The 19,462-nt window shown below is 26.0% G+C and overlaps 1 protein-coding gene across 12 annotated transcripts in view; it reads right to left on the reverse strand.

Moving 5' to 3' along the window:
• The window catches only part of LOC135931740 (leupaxin-like), a 111,766-nt gene that overhangs the window by 74,199 nt on the left and 18,105 nt on the right, over positions 1 to 19,462 (reverse strand). For 10 of the 12 annotated variants that reach the window (XR_010573139.1, XM_065469017.1, XM_065469024.1 and 7 more), the window contains exon 2: positions 2,691 to 2,755. Coding sequence is in view for 11 of the 12 variants with exons in the window: in XM_065469017.1 (XP_065325089.1) it covers positions 2,691 to 2,755 (65 nt within the window). In the remaining variant the exon portion in view is untranslated. Of the gene's footprint in view, positions 1 to 2,690; positions 2,756 to 2,878; positions 2,913 to 11,856; positions 11,920 to 19,462 lie in introns of those variants that run through there. The other 2 variants (XM_065469019.1, XM_065469021.1) reach the window with 2 other exon arrangements.

Below are 19,462 nucleotides of genomic sequence, written 5' to 3' on the forward strand. Positions count from 1 at the left end.
AACCCGGACCCGAACCCTGGACCCGGGTCCTTTTTAAATTTATTACCGGACCCGAACCCGGACCCTTTTTTTTGTCGAAGGGTTCACATCCCTGATATAAAGAAAATATAAGTGTCAAATGCGTCCTATCTTCATGATAATTAGATGTAACCATAGTTTATAGATATATATTTTTATATTATAACACGTCAATCATAGTGTTTTTATATATATAGTTTATATATATAGAAAGAAAAAAAATAAATTATTATTAAATTTTTGGTAAATTTATTTCGAAAATGATTATTGTATTTTTTGATTAAATAAAGAAAGAAGTTCTCGTCTTATAATTTTATCTATTTCGATATAACTTTAGAACGTCTTTGAGGTACGCAATTTTGGGTAGTATTTAATTTGAGTAAATAAAATTAAGGGGGAAAGAAAGGGGTTTTTATAAAATGGTATGACAATAAGTTTGTGCAAGTCATCTCATATAAAAGATGGTCACTAAGTAGCAAAAAATATATTGAGTGCCAAAACCAAATATATTAAAAATTAAGGATATACCGATATTTTTTATCGGATCGGGCCGATAATTCACCTATTTTAAAATATCGGTTATCGGATAATATAAAATTTTCCGAACCTATATAAAATGGCATCTTTAACAAAAATAAAATGTTATAAAATTTTTAAAAAAAGTTATGTCTAAAATAATTTATTTTTATAAATAAAATCGAAGTCCATTTTTATGTATATTTTTTTAATAATAATAATTAATTAATAAACATTCTGCCATATTATTATTTATTTAAGCATTCTGTTTATAAAAGTGTGCAATAATCTCTTCGGAATCAGTTTTTAATGAAGCTGGTGATATTGACAGTTACCATCGCCACAGGCTGACCTCTGATAAATTGGAAATTTTGGTATTTCTAAAAATAAATCTTTAATATATTAATGTTAAATATTATTTTAAATATTATTTCAAATTTCATATATATTTAGATTAATATATTACATATTATATAAAAGTGATTTAACAATAAAAATATTTTATATACTTTTAGAATTGCAATTGAATTTATAAACTATAACTGATCATTATAATATATTTAAATGACATAAGTTATGATATAGTTAAATTATAGATGTTATACTAATAAAAAGTATATTAAAAATTAAAACCATTGGTATCTTTCGGATCGGTAATCGACCGATATCAATTTAATATTGAAAATATCGGATCGGCCTCCAAAAAGTGGTATCGGCACACCCCTATTAAAAATATATAATGAAGGTATGGTAGGAGTCAATTTACATGATATGCTAGTTGAGTGCTATCGAGTAAATGTAAAAAGGTTCTACTTGTGAATCATTTTTCATCTCATTGATAGTGTGTAGTAAATTCATGGCTTTTGTATAGCCGGCAAATATTCCATGAAAAAGAGAATAAATTCATGAATTTATCAAATTTAAAACACATATTGTTCGCATTGTTATCGACAGTCAAAATTAGTAAAAGAAAATAAGGGGGACCTTGAATGAACCAATAATTTTAAAAAAAGTTCTTCTATAATGACTCTTATTAACAGATATGACAACATTGGTCATTGGTCAGATGCCTGTGAAACGAGGCAAAGATGCAAGTTATGTATAAATACATATTCCAGAATGTGCAAATTCTATTATATATTTATTTTTAATCAATATAAAAATTGTTTTCGAGATTTTCATAGTAAATAGATATTTGTATTTTTTTTGTTTTACAGTATGCCTGATGATGTCAAATTGCATCATCATTTTTTTTACCTGTGTATTTAAAAATAAAAATTGGAAAACATTTTGGGCATCTATGGAGTGTATAAATGAATTTTTTTTCTAATTATTAAAAAGTTGGGCGTAAAAGGTTTAAATTATTTTTTAAATGCAGAGTCAGGGTTCTAAATCCTTTAAAGTTTTTAATACATTTACCTCGAGCTCAGGATATTTTCCAACTCTAATTCAGGCCAGAAGGTTCAAAAAGTCAAACTGGGATATACAGATAATTTGTAAGAAAGAAGTTTTAATCTAATTGTTTTCCTTATTTTAAAAAAATAAATAAAATTCATAATCCTCTGGATAAGTCTTTTCACTTAATCCCATAATAAACATAGATACCGTCTTTTAAGTTGAAGATTTGCATTATCAATTTTTTTATAGCCTTAAAATCGTTATATTTTATATAATATTCGATTAAATAGATTAGATAAAATATAGTTAGAAAACTTAAACTCTTAATATGTGAAATATTTCAAGAGATCTAAAGGTTAATAAAACATTTTATATTAATCTATGGTAAATAAACGGTGTTTAATGAGTCTATAATCAAATAAAAATTAAGTAACAACGTTTTATTAAAAAATTATGATTTAGTGGATTTCAGCGTCCTAAAAATTTTCGAACTCGGTAATAAGGTTTCTTGCTGAGCAGAGTTCGATCCAGAACCCTGGTGGAACTTGTGATAAAAACTTTATCCCCAAGTACTCTAGTAATGAAATAATATCAACGAATTTATAATGGCATTTGTCATAAGCTCAAAATGACGATGGACGAGACGAGACAAGACAACATTCTCAATAGGAATTTTGAAAATTATTTCATGTTATTATAATAAAAATATCTTACAAAACTAAATTATTAAATATAGTAAATATGTAAAATTTTGAAACTTGATTCGGTGGTTTATAAGAATTAAAGGCCTGGTTTTTGACGTCCAATTGAGTTAAGAGAAAATCTGTATATGAAAATTATGATATTCACGACAATAAATGATAGATTTTTCATATGAAATGTTAAAGTGAAAAAAATAAATTTGTTACTATTTTAGTTAAAAAAAATTAATTTTCTTTTTTCTCACAATATTTTAGACATTGCATTATGAACTATCTTTATTAAAGAAAGGAATTTTTAAAATGATAACAAAAATATTAATCTCAAACTGAATTCTCAAATATATCGAAATTTTAAAGAATATTTTCAAACATGTGTTGGATTCATTATAACATAATAAAAAATTTATTTATTTCGGTTAGTTAAAATAAAATAACTATAAATAAATGGTATTTTATTCTATCAGAGATAATTTTTTATATAATTATAAAAAATAACATTTTAGAGTATTTGACTTTTTTTGACCGGTCAAATAAATTCGTCAATTTACAGTATTTAACCAGTCAATTAAAAGAAAATGAAAATATTTATATGAGAAAATGCGATAAAATTTCTCATATATAAAAGGTTTTGCCTTTTTTAAATTTCTACTTTTATTGCAAATAAGTGAAATATTATATTCAGTGATATCGTATTTATTATCTGCAAGCAATGGATAGCTACAAATTGTACAAACCTTGTAACTATCACTGAATCAACCTCAAATATTATAGAAACTCTTTTTGAAGAATTAAATATTTTACCATTTATAACAACGCAGCAAATAATATAATTCTATTAAAATTAATTTAAATAGAGAGTATATCGTTCAGTTATGCTGAAAATTATGCCCTTGTTCAAGATGAAGTGCAAGGATCATACTGGAATAAAGCGCAGGTTACATTCACTTTGTGATTTATTACAAGTCATTTAATAATTTAAATCATTTAAGTTACGTAATAATATCGGAATCACTTATTGATAATAGAATTGTCGTTCATTTACTCCAAAAATATTTAGTCCGCTCTCAACAAAGAAATTTCTAAGCTGCCCAAAATTCTACTTTTCAGATGGAACAACATCACAATATATGAATCACAAAATTTTAATCGATCTTTTCCACCATGAAGATGATTTCAGAATAAAAACTGTGGAATTTCTCGGCCACATCTTATAAACAATCGGTTTGTATCGTAGTCGGAAGTATGGTCAAACATTTAGGTCAGGGCTAGTTTATTTAGATAGATTAAAATTATGGAATGAATTTGATTAACATACGAAGGATATTTAATATTGGAAATTTAATCCATAATTAAGATCTCTAAGGGACATTTGTCCTTATTGCTCCTTGGTTTAATTGGCACATTTAAGAGAAATTTGAAATATTAAAGTGAAAATATACTGTTATTGGTAAGTTAACAATAAAATTTTTACTATAATCTTAAGTTTCATATAGCGCCATCTATTTTTGGCAAAATATTTTAATTTTTGGCAAAATGCATATTTCAGAAGAGTCTAATTATCTAAATAAAAGGCAAAAAAATTTCGAAAACCGAATTCCCTTATTGCTTAAAAATACATGTAAAGCAATATAGCTGAACCGGAAATAAAAGACTCAAATTGTAGCCAATTTTTTCGATAGAAATTTAGAGATTTTTTTTACCTATCATATGATTAGGGCTGTGCCGTTAAATATCGGAGCACTGATATTTAGCGTTTTCCAAAAATATTGGATACACACGATCTGATCTTGTTAATTTTCTTTTTTTTTGTTATTTTATGTATATTTATTTTACATTAATAAAATTTCTAAATAATTTTTTTTAAAACAATGCAAATGCACAACACACCTAAATTTTATTTTATTTATTTTATAAAATAGATTTATAGTATATTTTAAAAATTTTTTTATAAAAATAGAAAGGAACACCCAAAGTTTTTTTATTTTAAATCTTTTTAAATAACGCCAATTTTACTATTTATACCTCAAATAAAAGAATTTTTTTAAATATGGCATCTGAATTATGGAAATATTTTACAAAAGACAAAAAAATTTCAAAATGCGTTATCTGCGGAATTCTAATTTCACGGGGAGGGATAATGAAAAATTCATGTAATACTACCAATATCCGTAAAAGGAGGGTGGTGAAAAATCAATATAAATATCGGATCAGCTTTGAACCAATATTGGATGGGATCGGTGAAAAATACGTGGATCGGCACAGCCCTACATATGATATATTATATTTATTTTTACTATAAATGGTTTTTGAGATATAAGCATTTTAAAAATTTTACAGATTCGGAAGCCGATATTTTTATCTTTGAGTCTGTATCTCCGGAATCAGGTGTGCTAACGAATAAAAGTCTTTCTTATTTTTTTACTTATCTAAATAATTCAACAAATTTTTAAAAATAAGGTGTGGAATGGCCCCAAAATTCTTCTGATACAAATAGTGTACATTCGTTATAGTCCTTGGTTCACCGAAAGATAATAGGTCAAATTAATTTGAATATCGGTACTTCAACAGTATAGAGATCAATTGGATCTGCGTACATGCATCTTTGCATTCATCGCTATTCATGCTCTTTGTTCGCTTAAAATTAGGAATCTTTTCACTTAAATTTGAAGCCATTTTTATGGTTTTATTATTTTGAATGAATTATGAAAGTTATAAAAGATATAGAAGACTTAGCATCTTAAATTATTTTCATAAATGTTTAGTTTGAAGATATAGTGAGAGATTCTTGGTTATTTCAAAAATTTCCAAAAAAATTATAGCTGATTTAACTTTTTAAATTTTAACTGATCATAGATTTATCTTCTGATGAGGATTTCTCCTCAAGCCAAATGATTTATCTGTAAGGTTATGTCTTCACAGGCAATTAAAAAAATGCAAGAAAAATAATCTATTTTTATATATGTGCGTAATAAGATGAGTGAATATTTGCTAATAGTGCGCCCAAATTGAACGTTTCAACGCAGCGTTTCAAAACGCATATAAAAACAAGTAAAGGCAGCTGTGTTTAAATTGAAGCGTTAAGTGTTATTTTTTCAATATGAAACGTCTAAATTTAAAACAAAAAAAATGCTTGCCTTATTTTACTTAAAAGAAATAAAGGAAGGAGGTGCAAGACATCTCAAATATATGTTAAAAGAAAATTTTTTTTCTGAAGTATCTTCATATAAAAAAGGATTTGATAAATTCCCAATTTTATAATTGTACAAGAATGAGAATATCAACCTTTTCATATATTCTCTGGCTAATATATGATGATATTAATCCAAAAATTACTAATTGTAACAAGCAAATTAATGCTAAAGGCAGATTGTTTGTTACCTTGAGGTAAAATAAATTTAATTCATTAGTAATTATTTATATGAAAGGTATTTAATTACTTGCACAATTAAAAGGAGTTTTGGGAGATTTGTTAAAAAATTTGAGCTTCTGAGTAGGCCAATAGAAATTGGCCCAGCTAGCATAGAAGTTGTGATACATAATCATCAACAAAGAATGATCAGCTTCTATTGATGATACAGGTACTACAAATATTCAAATATAAAATTATTAAACATATTATTTTTTTTATATTTTTAAAATTATGTAATCATCAAAATTATACAGATACAACAATGGTAAGCCTTACTACAGGGACACTCTTGCTAGCAGAGATAATAATTCTTCTTCAGTGGAATCAAAAATTCTTAGAGACAAATTTAAAAATTTATATTGTAATAAATTTATTTATGAAAATATTTTATATTAAATTGTTTTACATAATTAATTTTTGTACACACTTATTTTATTAATTTATATAAATAAATTATTTGAATGTTAAGAAAAATTTAATTGATATATCACTTAATTTCTATTAAATGTTAATTTGGACACCAATAAACTTAGTTATTGTTATGTTTATTACAATATCTTGTTATATCTTATAATACTACATCTAAGCTTCCCCACATTGTTTGTCACATTTTGCCCCCTTTGTCCATCATAAATCTTTATTTTGTTTTACACGATTTGTAAATAAAAAACAAAGCTTGTTTTTATATTTTATTCACTTGAAACTGGTCCTAGCCAGTTTTATGGATGGCCAATATGTATAATATCTTTATAAAAATATGTCGATGGATTTTTTTTGTCAACAAAATTTTTAGTATATAAGAAGAGTAAAATATGTAATCGCGATCATTAAGCATTTATGATTTTTGTATATTGTTTTTTAGTCGAATTGAATTGTACATAATTCTCGAGTGCGGTCCCCTAGTCCCTCTCTCTGACAATCCCGGACCATCGAAGGCCGTCGATCCCTCCCCCTCCCCGATGGTTGAAGAGCCAACGATCTTAGCTCCAACTATTTCAGTTATTAAATGATATAAATAAATTACTATTTGAATGTTAAGAAAAATTTAATTTATATATCACTTAACTTATATTAAATGTGAAAATAGACACTATATAAATATATAAAAATTTTATTAATTGTAAGAATATATACAAAAATATCAATATAAAAATAATAATAATATGTAAATATAAAATACATAAATATCACATGTAAATATAATAAGAAAAATATCACTATTACATTTAAAATACAAAAATCAATTATATATATTTTTATAATAAATAAATAATTTATATATTAAATATATCTAATGTAGATTCATAAGCAGGTGTTGGTTAGGTATCATTTGTCTTTGACAATGTATAAATTATAAAACCTCATTTTTAAACAATAGTTGATTGTCTAAACTTAAGTTTCTACATCCTCTACAAGGCTTTCCATAAAAAGTCTATATAAAATATTAATAAATTATATATAAAAATAAGATTTTACTGCATCTTAGATGACTTATCTTCCAATACATTTAATAATCTATAAATATCATTAGACACTTTAGGATTTATTGTGTAGGGAGACACATCTAAATTGCTTGATGTTGCCTATCTGCAACAGTCTTTTGCATAAAATTTATAATATTTCTTATATTTATATTCGTGTTTTCCTCCTTTAGAACCTGATTTGTTCAATTGATCTTTCAATCTTTTCTTTAGATATAAAGTACTGGTATCAAAACCAGGCAAACCTTTTAGTAATTTCATCATTCCATGTGCTAAAAATATTGTATCATTTAATAATAATTATTCTTATATTTTAGAAGATGTCATATCTATTCTATCACTTCAAAATTTAAAAACGTTCCAAAAAATGCAAGTTATTTTGTCTTTTAATAAGCAACTTAAAATGTATAACGTAAATGTGCTCAATTTAAACGAATGCATTTAAAATGCATTATTTGCTTTTTAAACGCAGCGTTGAAACGTTCATTGTGTACATTATAAGACACTGTTTAGTTTATAGAAATTTGTGAAAATAAAATGCGCTTTTTAATTGCTAGTGAAGACATTAGCTTACCATAGTTAAAGTGGTCGGGAGTAAACTCTCGCGTGATCACCACCTTGTCTAATATATTTTTTGAGCCTTCCTTGCTAACTTGGGCCAGATGAATTATTTGAAAAAATAGAGGAACCAAATTTATATGATTCACCAAGATTAGCTGATATCTTGAGGACTATATTTTGTACATATCTCTTTTTTTAAATTAAATTTTTAATTTTACATATAACAAAATAACTAACACTTCTAATTGTTTTTTTTAACAATAAAGTTAAAAAATTTCTTCTCCTGTATATAAATTATCGAAAAGTTCCAGCTTTCATTTTCTACGTTTTCACCCGAAAATAATAGCCATTTCTAAATAGTATCTGAGTATTTTATCATTTTTTGCTATATATCGTATCATACAAAGAATTCTCCAACATCCAAATTTTCACTTTCAAGATTGCTAAGTGTTCATTATGCTCTGATCCTATGTGGAATAAGTTTTGTATACCTAAGTTTATTATCTCAAATATTTGTTTTATGACATGGATATTGTTGAGAATCTGCCGATTCTTTTCATTAACTATTTTAAAGCTAATTAAATTCCATTTTTTTAAATTACAAACTATTAATGTAAATAAATCAAACTTGACTTTCGATTCGGAAAAACCCCATAAAGTAGATATATTTAAATTATAATCCTTAATAATTATATTACTAGTAGATAACCCGTCAAAAATGACGGGAATGGAATTTTTATTTTACTTTTATGATAGTTGTTACCTATTATTTGAAATAATATCTAATTTTTATTCATTTTAACCCCTCCCCCTTTCAGGCCAGGTCCAATCCATTAAAACTAAGTGTAAATACTAAGTTTTGAGTCAAAATATATTTAAAGTTTTTACTTAATACCAATATTATTTGTTAAAATATAACTGATCATTATAAAAAAAATTCCCAAGCAAGGTCCAAGGCCATTTTTCATCGATTAAATATTTTTTTGATTGTGTAATTTATATACATTTTTTTTTGATTAATTATTGGATGATTTTGATTTTTTTTTACTCCTGCTTTGCAACTACGACTTTAATAAACTTTGAAAATATTATTTCCACTACGTCGTCCGAGTGATTCCATAACAAAATCGATAAAACCCTGCCCCTGGATTCCGTCATCGACCATCCCGGACCCCCGATCACGGACAGTATTTTTCCCACTCAGACTGGGGGACCCATCGGTCCAAATTTAACACAAGCCAAGCCCAATATAATTTTATAAGAATATTTTTCAAGCCTGGCCAACCCATAATAATTTTGAAAATTTATTCCCAAGCCTGTAGATAGGTAAATCTCTATAAACCATTTTTTTCTTTTTAACCCTACTCACTCCTACTTCAGACCAAGGCCAACCCATTAAGACTAAGAGTGAATACTATTTGTTGAGTAAAAATATATGTGAATTAGCTTTTACCTGAAACCCATATAAATATTCTGTGTTAAATATTCACCTATGCCTAATATCTAATATTAAAAAAATGCCCAAGTCAGGTCCATTCACATAATAATTTTGGGGAATTTACTCAAGCCCGCTAAAGAATTTTGGTAGTTAAGAACTTTAATAAAATATATAAAAAGTCATAATGCATTTAAAAATACAATCAGAATATGAAAGTTGCATGGGCCTTGGTTTTTGATTAGGCTCGGCCATGTCCGCAAATAAATTTTTCAGGCAAATGTCTAGCATATATTAAAAATTAAAAATTTCAAGCATCTAAGACCATAATAATTTTGAAAAAATTTTTCCCAAGCCAGGTTAGCCTATATTAATTGTGAAAAATATTTTCCCGGCAAAACCCATAATTTATTTTTTATTTGGTTCCAGAAAAATAGGACTGATGTAAGGGGTTTAAAATAATTTAATTGTCTAATATGTATATTTTTTTCTTGCCATTTTATATTATTGAGAAAATTTTTATCAAATGAAGGGGAAATATCTGATTTACCCATCATTCTACTGGTTAGCTCCTGGTATAGATATGAAAACTTATGAATACATATTAAAGTACCAGACGTTATAAAACTTAGTGAAAATATGTTCATCCTAATTTAAATTTAACAAATCACAACCTCTCCAAATAACAAATAATTTTTACTTAGGTAAATAGCTATACCATAAAGTTAATAATTATTATGCAATTAGAGTACATTGTTGTAATCTTAATAATTCTTTTAATATAATTTTTTCAACTTAATATTTGCAACAAAATTTTCTCTATTTTAAATTTTACCCAATATGATTTCTATCACAAATATAAATTTTAGTCAATATTAGATAAAGATTAATTTTTTTATTGTTTCTTATTCTAAATATAAAATTAAATTTAAGACATTTTTATTAAATTACAAAAGAAAAAAGAAAAAGATATTAAGTTAATAAATAATACGAGGATAACTTCAATCATAGTAAATTTATATAAGTAAAACATAAATGTTATAATAAGTTATAAGAATAACATACATTAAACAATTATGAAGTGATGAGAAAATATACAAAAGTATGGAATGCATGTAGAAAGTCCAAATCTTCTGAAAAGATAAGAGGTATTCAGTTGCAAGTTCCGTGCATAACATAGAATATCTTATACGATAGATAATATGGTAATAAATGGCAAAATTTTAAAAATATCAGCTATGCTAACAGCAATTAAGTTATATTATTACATATATAATTATTTTGTTAATGTTAAAAAAGCCTAAAAATATTGGTATTAGGTTTTATAAAAAGATCATCGACACCTAATATTGGTATAGCCCGTTTAATAAACAGTTCATTAACGTTATCTAAAGCTGTGCTGATCCACAAATTTTTTGATATTATTATAAAACTGATCTGATAACCAATACCAATCCAATGTATATGTTGATTTATTTACAACTTATGTTATAAAAAATTAAGATTTTCCATTTCATCTTATTTAAAATATGGGCTATTTTATTCAAATAAAACCATCTTATTTAAAATCAGGGACTCGAACCTTTATTTATAACAGTTCAGTTTGGTTTGGGTAATTTTATAATGGTTGTAATTCCATGACAAATCAACCACGATTAGCCGACCCTCTTCGATTTTTTTAAAATTTGGTAAGCAAAGAAAGGTCAATGTAACTAAGAAATAGCCAAAATTTTAGCCTCCTAACATTTATATTTTTGAAGATATTAGGGTTCAAAATGGCAAAAATGACATATTTTTACCATCATCTACCTTCATTCAATTAAGCATATCTTAAAAACTACATATTTTTAAATAAAAAATTTAATATCAAAATTACATACAAAGATTCTACTTTTAGATAAAAAAAATTTTTCAATTTCCGGCCATTTTATTTATATAAAAGGACTAAAAAACAATTTTTTGGAAATAATACGACCTTAAATTTTTTTAAAAAAATTAGTAGACATTATTAAACTCTTCCTTTATATTTATAAAAAAAAATTGGTCAGGGACGCGGCCTACTTCATTCTCAAAATCGAAAAAAATGTTTAGAAAAGTGTATAAATATGTTCCCGAAAGGGGGCGTCTTTGTATAAAATTATATATATCAGTTTTTAATGGTTTCTTTTAAACTATTTGATATAATTTAAAGGATTATTCATCTTGTAAGTGAAATTAACAATAAATGTGTCTTTCATTCAATTATAGAAATTGTCTATCGATAAAAGAAATTCAATTTATTAATTTATTTTTCCCATATATTATATATTTAATAAATATTAATAAAATATATTCAACCAAGTTTATAGTTCTTGAATATATGAATCAGAATCTTGTGCATTTCCTATATGGCGCCCTAAATATTAAAAATAATTGATATATTATAAATTTAAAAATCGAATATATAACTCACTTTAAAGATTCTAATTTTTCGATAACGCATACTTTCTTGTGACGACAATGTATAACATGGCCAGTAGCAATTAAAGGTGAAACTAATGTTAAGATATGACATTTTAGCAAGTAAAGAGTTTCGTCTATACTTGAAAATGTAAAGGAATTAGAAGGTCCGGATGGGCGTAAAAACTTTATATATATTTCTTCCTGCTTATGATTTTTCCCTAAAACAAAGGCTAACCATCAATTAGAATCCAAAAATTATACTTTCATTATTATATGATAAATATTCTATAGTGCTTTCTATTGAATTGGAATACATTTTACTTTTAAATTGATTTAGACCTGTTGGAATCACGGTGTGAATTTTCTGTGTTCCAGGTATAGGTCTAGTTTTTGAAAATCTCCCTGAGTAATAGTTCTTCGTAATCATAATTTTTTGGGGTCATATTCAAAATGTATGCCATTAATATTTTCTTTAGCGAATTTGTACAATTCATATGATGTGGTTATTTGCTTTGAGTAAGGCCAAACCTCGAAATCCATCTATGGCAAATATTAATAAATTTTTTACGATTTTTAAGGAGAAATAAAAAACTTTATTTGGCATACAAATTTTATTAATTAAAAAATTTACCACTGTTTTTTGGAATGTGTTGCAAAGATTCGGATATCATTACATATTTTAGGCAACAAATATTGGCAAAATTATCTTTATAATATATAACAAAGGGTGAACAGTGGATTGAGACCTATAGTGGATTGAGACCTATTCCTATGATAACTTTGTACTTCATCTATAGTTTTCTGAATAATCAAATAAAATTAAATATGTGGTTCGATCTACGGATAGCCATTGTTTGTATGTTATAAATTTGGTGTCCTTAGAACGAAAAAATATTTCTATTTGATCGCGTAAATGTGTTGACCCTGGACAATTATGACATTTGCCCATATAACAGGATGGTTGAGGCGGATTACAAATTATTAAGGGTAAAATATGTTTGATGTTTTAAAGGGCAACATATCATCTTTAGTTAAATTGGGTAAATTTGATCCAATGATCATTAATTTAAAATTTTGGTGGTAGCTGCAAACACATACATTATGTGTACCACTACCTCCAACGAGTATACAATTTTTTGGACGTAATACTTGCAAATTTCGAAAAACTAAATTTAATATCAGGCCTCATTTCTTTAAAATATATAAATTTCTTTAAATTATCTAAAATTAATCTCTTTTGTATGGTATTCTTTTTTCCGTTTTTGGTCAAAATCGAAACGCAATCTTTCTTGTCTGGCATGATTTTGCTTATTTAGTCCGTACAATAAAATACTTGTACAATTTTAACTGTATATATTCGTCTATAGTTTTTCCAAGCTTGGGGTTAGGTGATAGAAATCAAAATACCAAGAAATTAATTAAAAAAATAAATTAATATGTTGAGCATGTGTTATTGAATGATTAATCAATTTTAAAATTTTTATTTATTTTATTGATGGTAACACTCATTTATTATTATTCTTATTTACAAGTAAGGCTATGCCGATTTTAGAAAATCCGATCCAATATTTATATTGTTTTGGGTTATTTTATGATAATGCTTTTATTTTGTATATAATTTCATAATAATAATAAATTAATATTTGTAATATTTTAAAAATATCTAATTATTTTAAAAAATTGAGTAGCGAAAATTTTGATATTATTTTTGGCGTCATATATGAAATGTACAAGATTTCATATATTCAAGAACTCGAAACTTGGATGAACATATTTTATTAATATTCATTAAATATTTGTTATATGGGCAAATATATAATAAATTATAAATAATGTAATAAATTGAATTTCTTTAATCGATAGATAATTTCTTTAATTGAATGAAAGCCCCATTTATTGTTTACATTTACAAGATGAATAATCCTTTAAATTATATCAAATAGTTCAAAAAAAACCATTAAAAACTGATTTAAATAATTTTATTCAAAGAGCCCCCTTTCGGGAATATATTTATACACTTTTCTATATATTTTCGATTTTGAGAATGAAGTTGGCCGCGCCCCAGACCAATTTTTTTTATAAATATTAAGGAAGAGTTTAGTAATGTCTACTAAATTTTAAAAAAATTGAAGGTCGTATTATTTCCAAAAAATCGTTTTTAGTCCTTATATATTAAATAAAATGGCGAAATTGGAAAAAAAAATTTTTTTTATTTAAAAGTAGAATGTACGTAATTTTGATATTAAATTTGTTATTTACAATTATGCAGTTTTTAAGATATGCTTAATTGAATGAAGGCAGATAATGGTAAAATACGTCATTTTTGCCACTTTGAACCCTAATATCTCCAAAAATATAAATGTTACGAGGCTAAGATTTAGGCTATTTCTTAACTATACTAACCTTTCTTTGCTTGCTTACCAAATTTTAAAAAAATCGAAGGGCGTTAGCCGAAAATCTCATTTTTTTGCTCATTTGATGTGGAATGACCCGATTACGGTTCATAAGAATAAATTTATAAAATTTCGATTTGGTTCAGCTAATTGTAAAGGTTCATTACGATTAGAAATTTTTTCCTATATTTTTATTGAAGCAACACCCATAGTATAATGATATTATAAATATTATTAAAATTTTTACCATCACTTAATTTAATAATATTGTTTATTTATAGTAATTAATTTATTTTTATTATAAGTATCTAAGAATAATATATAAAAAAATGTATAAGGACCATAACTCATTTCTAAATATATTATTTGAACGTATAAGTAATATATTTTCTAATATAAAAGTATTCATATTTGTTTGTTGTGACGATAACACAAATTTTAACCCAGAAGAGGCCCTTTAACAGAAACTTGTGTTGTGGGAACCGCAAGTACAAGAGCAAGTTTATATAATTTTGAATATTCCAATTTCTTTGATTCCCAATATAAAAAAACTGATGATTTTTTAGATTAAATAAATACAACTAAACCAGAAATTGGTTATTAAGATATTATGCATACTACTAAAATATAGGAAATAGAAATGCTCTAATACTATATGAAGCAGTTAAAAAATTGTAGATCAATTTGAGTCATAGTGAAAAATTAATGCATACTTCTAATGGGTATTAAGCAAATATTTTGATCATTTAATAATTATAAATAACGACGCAATGTAAAATATGTAATACACCACGAGGAAAAGAATGTAATAAATGTAAAATTATTTGTTTTATTTTGGCTACCAGTTCAAACCGTTTTAACTTTTTTTATAGAGGTTCTTTTTACTCCTTCAAAAAATAATTACATAGGTTCGGTTACGGTTCATATATTTATAAGGGTTTATAACGGTTTAATAGTTCATTCTTGTTTACTCTAGGTCTCTGTTTAAAATATGAGTAATGTTTATGCTGAATTTAGCCGATTTCAAAAATGGTGAAATCAAGATTTTAAACAGAATGTTATTAGGCCTAAGCTTTCGCCAATAGAACATTTCTGTTATCTTTGAGAAAAATTTCAAGCATGGGTATTTACTTTTCACTAAAATCTTGAGTAATCCATTTTAAAAATCAACGAAATCAAGTATACAACACTTGTTCAATGTGACCGGTTAGATATGCTCAAATCCTTTTATTGTTGCAGATAATAAAATAAAATATCATTTTTAGCTAAAATAATTGAAATTTGGTCCCTATTATTAATTAGTTTTCTTATTTATTTAATGATGGGTGAATAATAAATTTTACCTTTATTTGATGATAAATGAATCAGAAATTGTGATTTATAAATTTATATTTTTTTATGCAAAACTCATCTAGCAAGAATATATTTTTTATATTATAATTTACAAATACAAATGAATAAAAATTTAGTTTAAAAGATTTTATATTATGCACATAAATTAAAATTACTAACCATATACTTCATAAACATATTTTATAAAAAATAATGGAACATTTTAAAATAACTCCTCATCTAAATAAATATAAATTTCTGAATCATATCTCATAAGATAGGAAAATTTCCGATTCATTCATTATCAAATAAAGGTAAAATTTATAATTCATCCATCATTGAATAAAGAAGAAAATCTAATTCGTCGTCATTATTGACAGTCTATCAGTTAGTAACTTATATTTTTGATAAGGGGTTCTTAATAAATCCCTAAAATATATGTAAAAGACAAGATCATAACAGGCATTATCTTTTTATTGTTATTTATGTTAATATAAAATATTTCCACCATATATAAACTTCACAATGCCTTTCTTTATTTCCTTGTGTACAGCAATTTCTTGAATCCAGCAATTATCAGAAATTTTTTGCAAATGATTTAAATAAGGAATATCTGTGGTTTGATTATTTATTTAAGTTCAAATAAAGTCAGATGGAAAATGAAATAATTGAGTTATTGAATTAGAGACCATCACAGGCCTTGATTTTTCATCAGCCTTCAGCAGTAAAAATAATTTGCAGGCCCAGTCCATATTTAATAAAATGTTCAAAAAAATTTTGCCCAAGCCTATATCCAAAAATTTAATCTGTTTTAAATGAAAATAAACAATATTTAAATGTATTCAGGTAATGACTTTGTTTGCAATACTGAAATTTATTATTATTAGAAGAAGAAAAATGCAATTTATTTTTATGTTAGTAACAGTTTAATAGGCTAAATTTAAATGAAAAATTTTTAGGCTTTTTATCAAAAACCCTGTCCTGGCCAGCACGTTAGTAAATATATTATACCTGCCACCCCATGGGCTGCAAGCCTCCTGAATATCTCTGATTGAAATGTTAAACCATTATCAATTATTAAATATTTTGTCACCTGAGTTAGAGATTATTTTATCAAATTTTTGTCAAAAATAATTTTTTTGATTGATTGATTATTTAAGCTCCGTGAAGTTGGCCGAACATTTGGAAGCACTAACGATGAATAATATGTCATTTTTTAGTGCTTATTAGTGCTTCAATCCGTATAGTAGCCGAATTTAAAGAAAAAAAGTTACAAGCAAAAATAAAAATTTATGCCAACTTCACGCTTAAAAGTTGACTGAAAGCATTAACGATGAAACTTATATCATTCTTTAGTGCTTCGTTAGTAGAGGTTAGTGCTTCAATCACATTTGTAGCCAAATTTAAGAATAAAAAGTATTGGCGAAAAAAACAAAAATAAACAAATATTGGCGACGTGCCAAAACAAATAGAGTAGTATTAAACATCCGGTTTTCGCCATTATTTAGTGCTTAATTAATATATTTAAATTCCGTTATTAATTTGGTTAACCGCAATATGGAAAAAAAGTTATAAGCTAAATAAAAATTATGACGTCACGATTTAAGCGTGAAGTTGGCCGAACTTTTGGAAGCCCTGCCCTAACGATGAAACTTATATCATTCTTTAGTGCTTCGTTAGTAAAGGTTAGTGCTTCAATCACTTTTGTAGGCGAATTTAAGAATAAAAAGTTATTAACGAAAAAAACAAAAATAAACAAATATTGGCGACGTGCCAAAACAAAAACTAGAGTAGTCCTAAACATCCGGTTTTCGTCATTATTTAGTGCTTAATTAACGTCTTTAAATTCCGTTATTAATTTGGTTAACCGCCATATGGGAAAAAAGTTAGAAGCTAAATAAAAATTATGACGTCACGATTTAAGCGTGAAGTTGGCCGAACTTTTGGAAGCACTAACGATGAAACTTATATCATTCTTTAGTGCTTCGTTAGTAGAGGTTAGTGCTTCAATCACATTTGAAGCCGAATTTAAGAATAAAAAGTTGTTTGCGAAAAAAACAAAAATAAACAAATAATGGCGACGTGCCAAAACAAAAACTATAGTAGTAGTTAACATCCGGTTTTCGCCATTATTTAGAGCTCAATTAGTAAATTAATTTGGTTAACCGTCGTATGAAAAAATCGTAATACGCTAAAGAAATATTTAGAGGTCAAATTTTGGCCAGAAAATTAGGAAAGCACTAACGATGAAATTTATATCCTTCTTTAGGGCTTCCTTAGTAGAGATTAGTGCTTGAATTACTTTTGTAGCCGAATTTAAGAATAAAAAGTTATTTGCAAAAAAACAAATAATGGCGACGTGCCAAAACAAAAACTATAATAGTACTAAACATCCGGTTTTCGCCATTATTTAGTGCTTAATTAGCAAATTTGAATTCCGTAATTAATTTGGTTAACCGTCTTTATAAAAAATTGTAATACGCTAAAGAAATGTTTGGAGGTCAAATTATGGCCAGAAAATTATGAAAGCACTAACGATGAAATTTATATCCTTCTTTAGGGCTTCCTTGGTAGAGGTTAGTGCTTCAATTACTTTTGTAACCGAATTTAAGAATAAAAAGTTATTTGCGAAAAAAACAAATAATGGCGACGTGCCAAAACAAAAACTATAGTAGTACTAAATATCCGGTTTTCGCCATTATTTATGCTTAATTAGCAAATTTGAATTCCATAATTAATTTGATTAACCGTTTTTATAAAAAATTGTAATACGCTGAAGGAATGTTTGGAGGTCAAATTATGGCCAGAAAATTATGAAAGCACTAACGATGAAATTTATATCCTTCTTTAGGGCTTCCTTAGTAGAGGTCAGTGTTTTAATTACTTTTGTAGCCGAATTTAAATATAAAAAGTTATTTACGAAAAAAACAAAAATAAACAAATAATGGCGATGTGCCAAAACAAAAACCATAGTAGTACTAAACATCCGGTTTTCGCCATTATTTAGTGCTCAATTAGTAAATTTGAATTCCGTAATTAATTTAATTAACCGTCTTTATATAAATTGTAATACGCTAAAGAAATGTTTAAAGGTCAAATTATGGCCAGAAAATTATTAAAGCAATAACTATGAAATTTATATCCTTCTTTAGGGCTTCCTTAGTAGAGGTTAATTCTTCAATCAGATTTGTAGCCGAATTTAAGAATAAAAAGTTATTTGCGAAAAAAACAAAAACTAATAATGGCGACGTGCCAAAACAAAAACTATAGTAATACCAAACATCTGGTTTTAGCCATTATTTAGTGCTCAATTAGTAAATTTGAATTCCATAATTAATTTGGTTAACCGTCTTTATAAAAAATTGTAATATACTAAGGATTATGAAAATATATAAAATTATAAAATATGTAATAAAACCTAATTAAAAAAAATTATCATTTATAATTATATAATTAAAAATAAAATTCTATAATTGAGTCCCCAAAAAGGAACCATAATTGTGTCAATTTTTATTTGAATTTTTTGTCGAATAAGAAGAAATTCTCTGGGTTCATTTGTGAAAAGTCGTATTTTATTACCCAGATTTTTTAAAAACATAAATGTTGAAGGCGAAAAATGCCCGTTAGTAGATGTCACTACTGGAGTGAATATGAAGTTTTTAAAATTTTTGTATTTGTTGTCTTTTTAATTTCTGCCTGTGTTATTAAATTGAAATTTATGCTTGAAGGGAATGATGAGACATACGTGTAGTCCCAATGAGTGATTTGCCGAGGGC

Source organism: Gordionus sp. m RMFG-2023, chromosome 1 (genome assembly GCF_954871325.1).
Source record: "Gordionus sp. m RMFG-2023 chromosome 1, tfGorSpeb1-WG-v2, whole genome shotgun sequence".
Classification (NCBI taxonomy): domain Eukaryota; kingdom Metazoa; phylum Nematomorpha; class Gordioida; order Chordodea; family Parachordodidae; genus Gordionus; species Gordionus sp. m RMFG-2023.